General features: G+C 43.5%; 1 protein-coding gene and 1 long non-coding RNA gene across 4 annotated transcripts; one reads left to right on the forward strand and one right to left on the reverse strand.

Moving 5' to 3' along the window:
• The first annotated feature begins 2,204 nt into the window (after nt 1–2,204).
• LOC133207162 (uncharacterized) lies at nt 2,205–12,042 on the forward strand. The gene is made up of 2 exons (XR_009723960.1): nt 2,205–2,301; nt 10,890–12,042. It is a non-coding gene; the product is annotated as an uncharacterized LOC133207162 (long non-coding RNA).
• TIMM9 (translocase of inner mitochondrial membrane 9) lies at nt 8,720–15,735 on the reverse strand. Of its 3 annotated transcripts, none has more exons than XM_061343821.1 (4): nt 15,610–15,735; nt 12,333–12,401; nt 11,910–12,005; nt 8,720–9,229 (listed from the first exon to the last, which is right to left on the reverse strand). In XM_061343821.1, exons 2-4 carry the CDS (start codon nt 12,369–12,371, stop codon nt 9,095–9,097), a joined length of 270 nt encoding a protein of 89 aa, XP_061199805.1. In that variant the 5' UTR covers nt 12,372–12,401; nt 15,610–15,735; the 3' UTR covers nt 8,720–9,094. The 3 variants fall into 3 exon arrangements, with proteins under 3 accessions (XP_061199805.1, XP_061199806.1, XP_061199804.1); XM_061343822.1 differs by lacking the exon at nt 15,610–15,735 and adding an exon at nt 15,482–15,505; XM_061343820.1 differs by lacking the exon at nt 15,610–15,735 and adding an exon at nt 12,707–12,795.
• Nucleotides 15,736–15,760: the final 25 nt, after the last annotated feature.

The following is a 15,760-nucleotide window of genomic DNA, read 5'->3' on the forward strand; positions in this document are numbered from 1 at the left end:
TTGCCATGATCCTGCCAGCTATGTGTTTCATAAGGAGAGGTAAGATGTGGAATTTGTATGAAAGACTTTGTTTTATTGCACAAGGGTGGACTGGATTGTAAACAAGCCACTTGTTCACATGTATACGGAGCTTAAAGCTGTCTCTTGATGCTCACTGATTTCCTGAAAATTACTTCTCTCAGGAATGGGTAAGGTTTACAGTAATTTAAAAAGGAAAAGAAGGAAAAACCCCAACCCCTTAATTTCTCCTGCTTACTCTCTGCTTCCCACCCTGTGTGGTGATCCTGTGCCATCCCAGCAGCTTCCCAATGGTGTTTCCCTTTTTGCAGTCCAGTCCCCAATTGCCTGCACTGCGCTGTGTCTCTTAGCACTGTCGGTTTTGACATGCTTTCCATCTCTCTCTCTCGATTTCTGTTTAAGGCTTTGTCACGTCGGAGGCTCCAGCTCTGCCGCCTTCCCACAGGCAGGCGGTCCCCCACCGGCCATGGCAGCCACCCAGTCACCTTTCTCACCTGCCGCCAGCCGCAGCCCTTCGCTCCCCTCTGAGACATCTTCCTGCATGCCCCGAAGGCAATAGAACGCTGTAAGGAACCTGTGGGGTTCGTTTTGTTTCTTTCCTCCGCACACACTGGCTGCAGGACGCTCCGCTCACGGCTGAGGTGCGAGTTACCCCAGGCCTCGCCGCCGCTGTGGGCCCTGCTCAGGTCGCGTTTCAAGGCGCGGCAGTTCAAAGGAGGCAGCGGCCACCCGGCCCTGAGGCGGGGGGAAGAACCCTCCGCCATCGCGCTGCGGCCAGCCCAGCCCAGCCCAAGGCACCGCACTCCCCTCAGAGGGGAAAGGGTGCCCGGCGGGCGGAATCCCCGCGGGAGGAGGTGCAGGACCGAAGTCCCGTAGTTCTTCTCCTCAGGCCCCGCCGCCGTCCCCAGGAGACCCGTGTCTCCCGTGGCGCAGAGGCACTTTGTCCTCAAGATCTAAGCAGGCTCCACAGCACAGACGCGGCAGCAGGAGCTGCCAACAACCCCCTTTCCTACCGATAAGGTGATTAGAGCATGCCTTGCTGCACAGGACGAGTCATGGACCATTCAAGTAGTGTGTAAGTGTAACCTTTCTTTCTGTTTGTTTTTTTTTTTTTTTAAAGATTTAGAGTCTTTCAGCTACATCTGTTTGGGTACGTGAGAAGTCCTGGGAGAACAGACTTGGTCATTGTGATAAACATAAATCAGAGGTGTGGTTATGTGGATATAACTGTACCAGTTTACAGTAACAGAAACAAAGCTCGCTAAATACACAAGATTAGACAACAAGTTAAAAAGGGCCAGAACTCTTGAGCAAAACGAAGTCGCATAGCAAAAGAATTTGTAAAGGTAAAAGAAGGAGGGGGTGTGATATAAGAAAAGCTAGTGCCTGAAAAACAGAAGAGTTAAAGTACTTTTTAGCTTAACTTAGGTTGTAGAAAGAGAACAGTGTTTATGTTGTAAGACTGTAGAATGTAGTGGCTGCACTAAACATGAGTTAATTGTTTCACACTACTCTTTTAAAGTATCTTTAGTTTTAAAGAACAGTATTTGCATTGTAAGTCTGTGGTGAGATAACGGGATTTAGTGGCCCCATTAAACATGAATGAGTTATTTCACACCATCCTTCTATTTATCAGTTAGAGACAGAGCCTCCCAAACATCTGCTGGCTTGGGATACTCCTTGTCTGCCCATCCTGCAATAAATTTTGCAGGAAGGTTACACTGTTTTAAATCTTTGCTAGTTATCAGAAGAATTACAGATACAGCTGGTTTCAGCTAGTTGTGTGATTTCTGGGGCGTCCAACTGTGCCAAAGGTGAAAAGTACACTGTGAGGAAGACTGCTTACTCCATCTTGAAGACCCCTACTCACAAGAGGAAGACTGCTTACTTCATCCTCAAGACCCCTGCCCACAATCACCAGAGAGCAGTGCGCAGACACCAAGAGGAGGGGACTTACGATAGTAAGTTCCGGGAGTTAGTTATTATATTCCCTGCCCATATGAGGGAATTATGAGTATGCATATAACTAATGTAATAGTGAAAGTATATAAACCTGTAACAAATGCTAATCACTTGTGCCTCTGGCTACGGTCATGCTCCCAGCGCTGTTGCTTTTGCCTTGTTGACTTTGTCCCTCAATAAAACCTTGTTATCTTGTTTAGAGGAGTGAGTTCGTATTTCACAGTCATCATTCTACAGTCCTGAACTGCTAAAGCTTGAATGTTGAACAATCCCTGTTGTGTTTACAGAAAGAGCACCAAAACGCTGAAGCATCAAGTTAAGGTAAAACAAAAATAACAAAGCAAACCCCAAACAACATAGTAATCTAGTATTTAGAAGAGTTGTAACTTTATTTAAAGTTCATTTAATGCTGTCGTCTTCAAACTCAGGTTGCAAGTAGGATGCATATTTAGGTGTCACAAGCTCTCAGTGTTTCTGCAGGTTTTAGAGTTTGGGCCAGAGTCATTGAAGAAATGTTGGAGCTGAGCTTAATGAACTTCCCAAGATTAGAACAGGATCCCACAAATGCTGTGTGCTGATTTCCTAGCCTGGCTAAGAGAAACAGCTGTTGCTTAGACTCTGGTTCTCAGAGTTAGGTATTTAAGAGAGCAGAGGAAAGCTGCCTTGCACTGAAGTCATAGCCATGATTTATCTCTGGGCATTAGGTGTTTAACCCACACCTCCCTTACAGAAGATTGTAGTCAAATACTTTGTTTGCCTTCCAACAGAGCTTGGTAGTTGAAGCTCAACAGCAGGTTACAGAAATTAGGACTTTGCTCCTGGTCCTTGAGAGAATTCAAGGAACCTCTATTAAAATTTTCCAGATGTTTGATTCTATTATTCTACCAGTACCACTGATGTACAGGGCATTCTGGAGCAAGCCTCTCATTTGACCCTTGTTGTTGAAATAATTTTATTTTGTGTGGGCTGATTAGCAATTGCATACTTTCCTAGCCTTCTCATTCAGACATTTCAGAAGGAAGGGTCTGTGTTCCTGTGTCTGCTGCAATGAACATCACCTCCACATGAACATTTGCTCACTAGCTCACCTTCCATCAAGCTAGTTTTCAGAGGTTGTGCTCCTGTTGCCTTCTCTGCCCTCCCACCTCCACTCTTATTTTTTCACAGCTTTCTTAGTACTCCTTCCTCAGCAGCACTCCAGTTTTCATCCTTTGCTGCTCTTTCAATCAGAATTGGTTCCATTCCTGCCCCTAACCTAACATGTCCCATCAAGGTGATTCACCCACTCTCCACACTCCTCCTCATAAATACCGTATCCAGAGACTAAGCTGTATCCTCATTTTTATTCTGATTTTGGCTGTATATTTCATTATGCCTTGCAAACTTGAAGCTGTTCAACGATAAGGATGGAGAACACTCCAGATTAAGCTGTCATGGAGGTCAGAATACTCTTCTAGGGCAGAAAACACATAGCCTGGCCTGCTTTTGTAGACACTTACAGCCTTCATAGACACTTACAGCCTTCATACAGCTGTCCCAGCCTTCACATGACTGTCCCAGCCTCACAGATGTCCATCCAGGTGCTGTAGAAATACTAATTCTTGCATTTGCAGTTAAATATTTGTGAGAATTGGGCGATGGGTGATCTTGCTCCAAGGAGGAATGACCAGCTGCAATGCTGTGAGAATACATGCTGACAAAACACTTGAAAGGCACTGAAACACTGTCATGAACCATTCTCAACTCACAGATTCTCTTAAAATCTTATGTGGTGCAGTTTTCTAAATAACATGATCTGAGCCTGCTATCAGGATGTGCTGACTCATCAAGGAAGCAACAGGCAGTCAAACTTCAGCAAAGCAATTTAACCTTTCAGAAACCTTTAAGAAAGTTTCCACTGCTGCTTTCTGGGTCACATGGATGCTTTAGTTACGTGGATGCGCTCTGTTTCCAACCTAAGAGTATATTTGTATCATCTTTCTTCAAACAGTCACATGGATTGAAAGGTATGGAAAGATCACAGTATTTTGGGAGTATCACAGTATGCTAGAGATTGGAAGGGACCTCAAAAGATCATCTAGTCCAATCCCTCTGCCGGAGCAGGAACACCTAGATAAGGTTACACAGGAATGTGCACAGGCGGGTTTTGAATGTCTCCAGAGAAGGAGACTCCACAACCTCCCTGGGCAGCCTGTTCCAGTGTTCTGTCACCCTCACTGAGAAGAAGTTTCTTCTCAAGTTTAAGTGGAACCTCTTGTGTTCCAGTTTGTACCCATTGCCCCTTGTCCTATCATTGTTTGCCACCGAGAAGAGCCTGGCTCCATCCTCGTGACACTCCCCCTTTATATATTTATATACACTAATAAGGTCACCCCTCAGTCTCCTCCAAACTATAGAGACCCAGCTCCCTCAGTCTTTCCTCATAAGGGAGATGCTCCACTCCCTTAATCATCTTAGTTGCCCTGCGCTGGACTCTCTCCAGCAGGTCCCTGTCCTTCTTGAACTGAGGGGCCCAGAACTGGACACAATATTCCAGATGCGGTCTCACCAGGGCAGAGTAGAGGGGAAGGAGGACCTCTCTTGACCTACTAACCACCCCCCTTCTAATACACCCCAGGATGCCATTGGCCTTCTTGGCCACAAGGGCACAGTGTTGGCTCATGGTCATCCTGTCATCCACTAGGACCCCCAGGTCCCTCTCCCCTACACTGCTAACAGGTCGTTCCCCAACCTATACTGGAACCTGGGGTTGTTCCTGCCCAGATGCAGGACTCTACACTTTCCCTTGTTATATTTCATCAAGTTATTCCCTGCCCAACTCTCCAGCCTGTCCAGGTCTCACTGAATGGCAGCACAGCCTTCTGGCGTGTCAGCCACTCCTCCCAGCTTAGTGTCATCAGCAAACTTGCTGATGGTATACTCAATTCCCTCATCTAAATCATTGATAAATATATTAAATAATACTGGTGCCAGTACTGGCCCATTGAGGCACTCCACTAGATACAGGCCTCCAACTAGACTCCACCCCATAGACTACACTCTCTGGCTTCTCTCCTTCAGCCAGTTCACAGTCCACCTCACTACCTGATCATCCAGACCACACTTCCTCAATTTAGCTGTGAGGATGCTATGGGAGACTGTGTCAAATGCTTTGCTGAAGTCAAGGTAGACCACATCCACCGCTCTGCCACCATCCATCCACCGTGTTATTTCCTCATAAAAGGCTATGAGATTGGTCAAGCATGACTTCCCTTTGGTGAAGCCATGTTGACTGCCCCTCATAACCCTCTTATCCTTGATATGCCTTAAGATGGCACCAAGGATAAGGTGCTCCACCACTTTCCCAGGGATGGAGGTGAGGCTGACTGGTCTGTAGTTACCTGGGTCCTCCTTCTTGCCCTTTTTGAAGACCGGAGTGACATTTGCTTTCCTCCAGTCCTCAGGCACCTCTCCCGTTTCCCAAGACTTGGTAAAGATGATGGAGAATGGTCTAGCAATGACCCCCGCCAGTTCCCTCAGCACCCGCGGGTGCATCCCATCTGGACCCATGGATTTATGGATGTCCAGATTGCTCAACTGGTCTCTAACCCATTCCTCATTGACTAAGGCAAACCGCTCTGTTGACCTGACTTCATCTAAGGTCTCAGAGGTACAGGGCTCTTCAGGACTGCCTCCAGCAGAGTAGGCAGAGACAAAGAAGGCATTCAGTGACTCTGCCATCTCTGTATGACTGGAAAAAGGGAAATATAACCCCCATTTTCAAGAAGGGGAAAATGGATGACCCAGGGAATTACAGACCAGTCAGTCTCACCTCTGTGCCTGGCAAAATCTTGGAGCAGATTCTCCTGGAAAGCATGCTAAGGCACGTGAAAAACAACAAGGTGCTTGGTGACAGCCAGCATGGCTTCACTAAGGCCAAATCCTCCCTGACCAATTTGGTCGCCTTTTATGATGGGGCTATAGAACTGATGGACAGGGGTAGAGCAGTTGATGTCATCTACCTGGATTTGTGTAAAGCGTTCGACACTGTCCCACACGTCATTCTTGTCTCTAAATTGGAGAGACATCAATTTGATGAATGGACCACTCGGTGGATAAAGAACTGGCTGGGGGGCCGCACACACAAAGAGTTGTGGTCAATGGCTCAGTGTCTGGCTGGAGACCTGTAATGAGTGGTGTCCCTCAGGGATCGGTGTTGGGACCAGTCTTGTTCAACATCTTTGTCACTGACATGGACAGTGGGATTGAGTGCGCCTTCAGCAAGTTTGCTGATGACACCAAGCTGTGTGGTTCGGTTGATATGCTGGAGGGAAGGAATGCCATCCAGAGCGACCTTGACACGCTTGTGAGGTGGGCTGATGCCAACCTCATGAAATTTAACCATGCCAAGTGCAAGGTCCTACACCTGTGTTCTATGATTCTATGATTCTATATCTTCTGTCACCAGGGCACCCATCCTTTTCATCAGCGGGCCTACATTGCCTCTGGTGTTAGTTTTATCTGCCATGCATTTGAAAAAGTTCTTTCTGCTGCCCTTGACCCCTCTTGCCAGATTTAATTCTAAGGAGGCCTTAGTCATCCTAGCTGCCTTCCTACATCCTCTAGCAGCAGCCTTATATTCCTCCCAAGTGGCCAGCCTCTCCTTCCATGACCTATAAACTCTCCTCTTCCACTTGAGCATACCCAGCAATTCCCTATTTAGCCACGCAGGTCTCCTGGCCCTCTTCCTTGACTTCCTACATGTCGGGATGCTCTGATCTGAGTCAATTAGACTAGGACAAAAATGGTTATCCTAAAAAGCATGCATCTCTGCACAGCAATATTGCAACTTGTTTTCCACTCTGATTACAGACACATCTGTAAGCAAGCTACAGTTGCTATAAGAACACTGCTTCTGTGGAAGTTGAGAATTTTTGTCTGGCCAGCTTATCAGGGTAGCAGCTGTCAAACCAATGCTTATGCTTCCAGTGATACTTTTAATAGAATAGAATCAACTAGGTTGGAAAAGACCTTTAAGATCATCAGGTCCAAACATTACCCAAGGACTGCCAACTCCACCACTAAACCATGTCACTGAGGGCCTCATCTACAGAGTTTTTGAACACTTCTGGGGATGGCGATTCCACCACTGCCCTGGACAGCCTGTTCCAATGCCTGACCACCCTCTCCATAAAGAAATCTTTCCTAATAGCCAACCTAAACCTCCCCTGGCACAGCTTAAGGTGTTACCCCATTCTGTCACTTGTTGCTTGGGAAAAGAGATCAGCTACCTCCTGGCTCCATTTTTCAGGTAGTTGTAGAGAGGGGTTTTCTGAGCAACTGTTCTCTTTGCACTCTGAAGTACAACAGAAAATAATTCCAATCATATATTACTTTCCAAAGTTTAGCAAAAAGACTGCTTTAAAGAAAGCCTTAAATCTTTACTATGGATATATTGTTTGTAATTCACCATAACAGTGGTGGTCATAACAATGTTAGCAAGCAGTCTAGACATTATTAACATGTTATTCTTTTGAGAACACAACATCAGAGACTTTCTGCTTTACTGGGGCTCTTTTTTAGCCTTTACTATTTTAGAGTAAGCTCTTAGCCATCTCTGAGGTAACAAGGCATGGGCTATGCAGGAAAAAGCTGCAATATGGCTAGTAGAAAACACATGTAAATGAGACTGCAGGAACATACTTGTTTCTTCCACCTTTGAAAAAAGACACATAAACAGATTTCTGTGGAGTGTTGTGGCAGCTTTAAACAGCAGCAAACAGAACAGCATCCAGTGCAAGCAGCATGTATACTGTGCTGGTGTCAGGCCTCGTAATCCACAGCCTGGAGGGCTGAGAGCTGGAGTAGTAAAGATAAAAACCCTCCAATCTAAAAAAATAAACAGCTGAAAACAGGCAGAAAATCATTATTTCAAAGTGCTGCTGGAAATAAAAAAACTACAGGGAAGGTAATGACAAAAAAGCATATGGGCAGGATGGTAATCCTGATGTTCAGTTCCTTTTGTTGCTGTATTTCATTAGTTGTAAGTAAAATGCGCCTGTTAGCTATCATCTACTGTACTGCTAGTGTGACTGCAGGATTTCAGCTGTCAGAAGCCTTTCAACCAAAACCACATCAGAACAAGTGGTTTCCACAGACTTCTCTCTGTACTCACCCAGCAGCAAAAGAAACATTGTTTTGTGCATACCTTGTACTTCATCTTGGCATTCTCACAATTAAAGGAGAAATTGGAATTGCACTCCAAGCTTAGTTGCTTGGAGTGCATCATGCTTGCCCCAGACAAGAGCTGAATTTGGAGAACCCCAGGGGAAACAAGGAGCTGCCTTGGGCACAAGCACTGCTAATGATGCACTCGCATCCCTTGTAAATGACGTGGTGAAGCATGAAACATAACCTCAGGATAAGGTGGCGGAGCATCTCTGCCTACCTGAACCCATTGGTTACAGCAGCCATCTGTTTATAACCACCTGTGCCTTGATACTCTCATCATCACCATTCTAGGAGAGTCAGAATGATCACAAGGCTCTGTGAGGATGGCTTCCCAAATTAAGAGAAATTACACATTCACAAATCCCCAGCTGCTAAAAGCAAATAACTAATTGTTATCTAAGAGCAACTTAAATCAGCAATGAACAAACAGAACTCTGTAGTAGCTGAGGTACAAGACCACAGCCAACAAAACACTGCTTAAGCACAGTGTCTTTAAAACGTATCTTTGGAAAGAACATACATACAAATGTATAGTTCCCATTCATTTTAATTAAATAAAAAAAAGTGTATTTCCCATATTCCATTTATTTATCTGAATCAGTCCTAGCAGAAAGGAAGCATAACCCTCCCACCACCCTTGAAAGTTAAACATATCAGTCTGCAGGCCCTGGAGAAGTTTCTGTCCGTAGTATTTCATTGTAGAGTGAAAAGAACCTCAGAAACAGCCTCCATTGCCAGTCCACCATGACTAATTTCTTGTTTAACCTTTCATAGTTTCTACTGTCTGAACAGCACCTAAAACTGTGAGTTGCTGGACACACATCCCGACAGTAGAAAATCCAAAATGTGTTCTTGCCCAACAAACACTGACACTGCTTGTAAAGTCTGAACAGAGCGCCCTTATCTAACGAGGTGCACTAAGCAGTCCTGCTTTAGCTGCCAGAGCTTCATTCTGCTGGATGTGGTACTCCTGGAATCTCATGGAGATCCTTTGTGTCATTTTTAAGTACTTCTGTAGGCAGTGGTCTGAGCAAGTCATCTAGAGGAAGAGGGAAATAGAAAGCTTCAAACAGTAATTAAAACACTTCCTCTAACAGGACCCAAAATATAATCATATACAGGGATAAACAGTGTGATGACTACATCTCATATTCTGTGTTAAGCCTCAAGATGAGGGCCTAGTTGTGCACAGTGGAAAATGGGAAGTTTAGTTTTTGAAGGATATCTGGAATATCTTTTAATATAAATATCCTTTAATATAAATTCTCATATGACAATCTTCATGGAAAGCATGAAGATCTAGGAGATATTACCGTTTCTTTGTTGGACTCCTCTTGAGAAATTAAAGTATGTAAAGCATTTTTTTTTGCAATAACAAATTATTAAATTAGTGTCTCTTTAAAGTTCTGTTTACAAGCACACATCTTTAACAGTCAGATGTTGTCTACTGTATGCCAGCTCAGTTTAACCTTTTCTAGTTCCTATTAACTCTGTCAGTCTTCTTGCACCTCCTTGGTTAACCTGCACAAAAGCAACCAGAGTATCCTCAAGTTCTCAGCTGGACAGGGAAATAAATACCTGGGCCTATTCCCCCCATGGCAACATATTTTAAATTTAGAGGTTTGAGGTAGGGGGTTTAAGTGTAAAGTAAGAGTTATGAGATGGTTTCTGAGCAACAGTTTTACCAATTGGGTATTGTGCATTGTGGTTCTAAGCCTTTACTATCACTGTAAAAGTTAGCAAATTTAGATAGAAAGACACCAAATTTGCCTGATTACTAGAAAATCTGAAATTGCTTTGATTCTGCTTAGCATGGAGGGATGTGAAAAGCAGAGGGGCTAAAAATGAACAAGAAAAAACATATGCAGCTGTGCATACCACCTGTCCTTCTCTCTCCTTGACCTGGAATCAGCTATGGCAAAACCTGTTGAGCAGGAGTTAAGTTCCACTAGGAAACAAATTCTGGAACTACCCCAAGCCACTGCTACCAGAGGGTGTGGTATTTGTGATATGGTGCCTGGGGAAGGCTAGACTTGCAGTGCAGTCTTGCTGTAGGGAAAAAGGTCAGAAGCTGTTGTTTCAAATGGAGACTCTCAAAGGACATTCATAGAGGTATTACGATTAATTATATACTAAGAAACTACAACTTTGAAGAGAAACATAGGAATTTCCATGCAAGATCAGTCCAGTGGTGCATCTAGACCACTGTGTTCCCAGCAGGGGCCAGAGCCAGCTGCTCTGCAGGAAACCCCATAATGGATAATCATGGGCAAAACTTACTTCCCATCAGAGAGATTCTTCCTAGCCTTCAATGGTTCCTGTGCTACTGACATGGCCCCTTTGCAGACCACAGAACGAAAGAAAGAAAAAGAAAAAAAAAAAAAAAAAAGGAATCTAAAAGTATTTTGGGAGTCTAAATCTTTAATTCCCCTCCAATAAGTGTTCATTTGTTTTGGATTTCAGGTCTTCAATGAAAGACTATATGAACTGCTACTTTTAAAGAAATTCTAGTAACACTTTGTGTAGCAGAGAAAGTGCAACCCTCTGACAGAAATCAAATACCATCCAGAAAGGTAAAGAGATGTGCTGCCAACACCTCTGCCAGTTCTGTTAACCGACACTCCTTGTATTGTTCAAGTAATTCAAAATGACTTGTTAAAAGATAGTACAAACCCTAGAATAATTCTGACCTCCTACAGGTAATAAAAGTTACGTTAAAGCAGATGCAGAGAAGATCAGGGAAACAAGGAATCCATCTTGGGAAGGTAAGGGAGCTTTGTTTAGAGCAGCAGAACAAAAGCTGAAAGGAGACATAATTTTTACCTGCGCTGAGGAGTTAAAGTCCAAGGAGGCAGAAAATGCTCAAAAACAATGGTTAGTTTAAAACTTTGGGTTGTTTTTTTTCTGCCAGTGGAGTCATGCAAAGTTTATTAGACTTTTAACCAACAAATTTATGAGCTTCTGAAACAGCTTCTCAACAGGAGAGGAGAGGTGAGGCAAAACCCATGCAACTAATGTAATTGAGAGCTTAATCTTTCTTGCAGACGTCTATGATGTGATGGAGCTTCCTGCAATGCAGAAGTGGATTTAACAACCAGAGCTCTGGAGACCTGCATTTCTGTGGCTCACTACAAAGCAGGGAACATAGGCAGGTAAACAAGTATTTCAGTAGGATTCTACCTTCAAAGAATGGGATGCAGGCTGTAGGTAGGCAACTTCCATGTCCATAAAGATACCATCCATCAGAAGTTGAGGCACAAGAACCTCCACTGACAGCTCAGAGAATGAAATACACAGAATAAGTAGCCAATATTCAAGTAAGATCAGGAAGACTCCCTTTGTATACATACTGAAAAGACAACAATGACAAAACCTCAAGAGGTCCTAGCCCATAGTTTGTAGCTGATGATCTTAATCATGAAAAGCACTTTACTTTGGTTGCTTGGTTGACTTCTCTTTGCAAACAGACTGTTAGGGTGCAGAGAAGTATCTGGCATCACCTTGGACGTATCTGGAGAAGCAAAACTACAGACAAGCTGTTTCTTCCACTAAGTCGCTTCCTTTCTAACTTGGAAGCTACATTCCAGACACCTGTACTCCACTAAAGACTGCTACCTACCTTTTTAACTAGTTGAAAGATCAAAACTTCCTAAGTCGCTTCTGAAACTCGAATGCTATACAGCAATTCTACCAAAGGGTCATTAAAAGCATATACCTACCTCTTCTGGTTTAACTTCTCTGCTAGTGAAATCTTTTATGCAATCCAGGAAGCAGTTTTCTGTAATTTTATTGTATGTTCCAAGAAACTCCTTGAACTATAAATAAAAATTAGACAATGAGTATTAAGAAAAATTTCTACATCAACGTTTTTTATGCACAGCTGCATGGGCCATTTCGTGACAGTAACATCTCAAGAATGAGTCAGTAGAAAAATTTACTATTAGTCAGAATATGTCAGCAGCAAATGCTGCTAGTATTTCAAATCAGATACTATACTGTGTTTGTCAATGGCCCAAATGTTTAAATTTTGGTTGCTACAGAACAAGAAATTTTTGTCCTTCTCTATGCCCTACACCTTTTCCTCTATGTGACAAAGTAACAGAAGATCTTCGAAGACACCACTCATGAATACAGCATCTTACCTGCTTGATCTGATCAGCTTCTGAGATTTGTCCAGCCATATTCTACTGCTTGTGATTCAGTCACCTGTTCTGAAGATAAAAGTCAAGTTTCACGCAAAAATCATATATATGAACTGCGGCATTTTACAACAGAATCAATTTTATATGTCCTTGAAGTGTGTTTAAACGCAGCTTTGCTAGCAAACTTTCAAGCCATCCACTTGAAAAAAAGTTATCTATTTTAAATGCACTCAGTTAAAAATGTCCAGGCATGCAACCTTCACAGATACACCTGTTAACTACTGTCCTTTAGACACCTTTTAAGCCTTTCAAACAGTTATAGAATATTATTTTTTTTTAATCACTTTAAATGCTATAAATACTTTCAAACTCACACAGTAGAACTAGGGTGGGAGTGGGAGGGAGAAGCAAGCAATAATATTTTCTAGCCTATAGTTTCAGTGACTTTCGATGCCATCTGTAAAGACAGTAAGGAAGAAAGGCAAGTATTGGAATTGTAGCCACTCTGAATAAATGCAGCATAGGACAGCTTGCAGAGATGCAGATGCCTGGTTTCTATGTAGCTACATTCTCACCAAACACTTAAATTGGAGCAAATGTTCTGGTCATTGAACATAGTGAATTAAATGTAAAAACCCACAAAAGAATAAGAATGGCCTTAAAGGAAGTGAAATACGCAAAAGAAAAGGGAAGAATGAACAATCATGGATCCAAGAATTTAAGCTATTATCCTCATGGAAGACTCACACTCCTAATCCAACACAGTAAATGAGGCTTGAAAGCATCCCTGCTGGTTTCCTAGTAGAATACTGAAAGGTAGTCTTCCTTTTCCCTTAATTTACACATTATCTAAGACCTATCCCAGATGATAATGCAAAGTAATATTACATGTTAACAAGAATAAGATCCTTCAGTTTAATTCACGTCAACTTGTAGAAGAAAAATTAGCACTGAAGTGCAGTCTCTTTGTGAAAAAAGTTCATTCAGCCCTTTAGCGAGGGCTACTTACAGTTAATCCTGTATTACGTTTTGCCAAATTTTGAGCAAGACATTAATGTGTTAGAAATCTTAAACTATTCCAGTTTCTTGGCAGGGGTAAGGGATAGGGTAAGCAAGCCTTCTAAACAAGAACAAAGAGACAATAATAATTTGTACAATGGAAAGAAAACTAAGCAACTAAAAATAGCACTGTGGAACTGTCACAAGTGTGCTCTCTCCCAACACTCCCTTCCAGCAGCAAAGGGATTATAACATCAGCCTTTTAGCATTATGCTTTGCCACTGCACAGTAAGCTAGTTCAGGGACTGGAGGCAAAGAGCACATGATACTGAGTTTAAGCTGCATACCCCCACAACCAAGAATTCATCATGGGCGGATAAGTTGCAAACATTAGTCTTAAGGAGAGTCTATGGTTGCTCAGAAGGGGCTACTCAGGTTAATGTAATAATCTAATTTGTTTTAGGAGAATTGGACATGACTTTGATTTGGGACAACCTGTGAAAATGGATGGTGACCCCACTTGAGATTTCTCAGCCTATTAGAAGGAAAATCAGTGACAATTCTATAAAGTCAGATTAAGTAGATTATTAAACAGAGAGTTAGAAAACATAGCGAACAGGAAAGACTTTTGCCCTCTCCCAAGCACAGTTAAAGGCTTCAACTGTCAGTGCTGTTTTCTGACACTCAGTATTGCTTCGTTATGCTTGTTTGCAGCAAACCTCACCTTTTATTCTTCTCCAACTACTTTGCCAAGCTTAAAATTAGATTTAGTGAACTGCAGTTCCACAAAGCTTTTACGCTTGCACTTGGGAGATAGCTCTGATTTAAATCAGCACAATGACACTCTGAAAGTGTCTGAAACTCTTGTGCCTCTGCAGGTATTTTATGCTTTCTACACAGCTGGCAGTGAAATTGTATGGCTCTACTGCACCTCTTCATTAGCCATAAATTATAGATAGTTGCCTTAAACATCTAAAACCGCACTTCCTAAACATTCCCAGAATATCTGGCTTATTCTTAAAGTCTATTAAATATATAATTTAAAATTTTCCTGTTGTTTGTCCCCTTTCTCTCCAGCCTGTGGAACAAGAAAAAATAGGTGACAGAAGAATCCATTACAGGGCTCTGCACCTCAGCTAATGCACCACAGAGCTTACAGAGCTGCTCAAACAACTCCAGCATGCTTCAGGTTTAAGCCTACAGAGCCTGGATTACTTTTCTCTGGGCTAAACATGGTTTGAGAATTTAGCACTGCATTTTTAAACATGTCACACTGAAGAAAGCAGTTATCTCTAAATAAACTTCTGTAACAAGGGCCACATGGTCTGGATGTGCTCGTTCACTGGGAAAGTACCAACAGCAAGGAACGTCTCCCTTCGTTAAGGCCCTGGAGCTCTTCCATGAAACTATGAGAAAAAATACCTATGAAATAAGCAGGCTGCAAAACTAACCACATAAAGTTTATGGCGAAAAGGTTTCTTCCTCATTTCACATGCTACTTTCAGTGTTTGGAGACACATGGTGAGATGAGAAAGGGAGTGGTCAGAAGATGACTGGATAATAGACTGTACCTGGTGCACATATTATTATCATTCACAACCTCATGGCTGTGGGCTAGACCCTGCTCTGATGACAAAAGTAATCAATAGCAGAAGACTTCCCAAGGCTAAAGTTACCATAGTCTAGTATCAGACACCTGAGAACCCCTCTGAACAGGCTGAGCACACCCAAGGGTGACTGCCCTGAGAGAAAACACATTTTTTTCCTAAGTGATTGCCTATTTAAGTTAGATTAAGCCTGATACTTTTGACACAGTAACATCAGCCTCTAACTTGAAGTGGCTGGAGAGAAAACAATTTCACCGTGATTTTGTATGCTTGTTTCCGTTTTTTTAACTACATCCTTCAGCTCTTAACTTTCAAGGGCACCTTGAACTTCTCTGCCCAGGGAGACCTCAACTACGCCAAACCCCGACCAACAGCGCCGGTACGAGCGGAGGGACAGAAACCAGCACTAGGACAGCTCCAGAAGCGGAACGCGGTTTCCTTCATCCACAGGAGCTCTTTCATCCCTCATCCCCGTCGTCCCAAGCCCAGCCCAGCCTGCCCCGGAAGCGGCCGGCCCCAGCCTGCCATACCTCACTGCTGTACCTCATCGTTTGATGGCCCCGCCAGGGCCCTCCCGCCCGCAGCGGACCGTCAGTAGCGGCGGCGCCCGCACTCACCCACAGCGCATGAAGTCCCCGCGCAGGAAAGAGAATCAGCGAGCACAGACTTACCGGCAAGCTTACGCTCCCGCCGGAAGCACAACGCTCTTATCTGTCCCCCGCGCTGCGCTACTGGAAACGAGCAGGGCTCGGGAGTGGGTTTCCTTCCGGACACTATTGGGGACAGGGCTCCGCGCACGCGTGAAGGGCTGCGGCGGGGCGC

Source organism: Neopsephotus bourkii, unplaced genomic scaffold, assembly GCF_033783945.1.
Source record: "Neopsephotus bourkii isolate Nb327-2 ecotype Australia unplaced genomic scaffold, CSIRO-AGI_Nbou_v1 NB_1825, whole genome shotgun sequence".
Taxonomy (NCBI): domain Eukaryota; kingdom Metazoa; phylum Chordata; class Aves; order Psittaciformes; family Psittacidae; genus Neopsephotus; species Neopsephotus bourkii.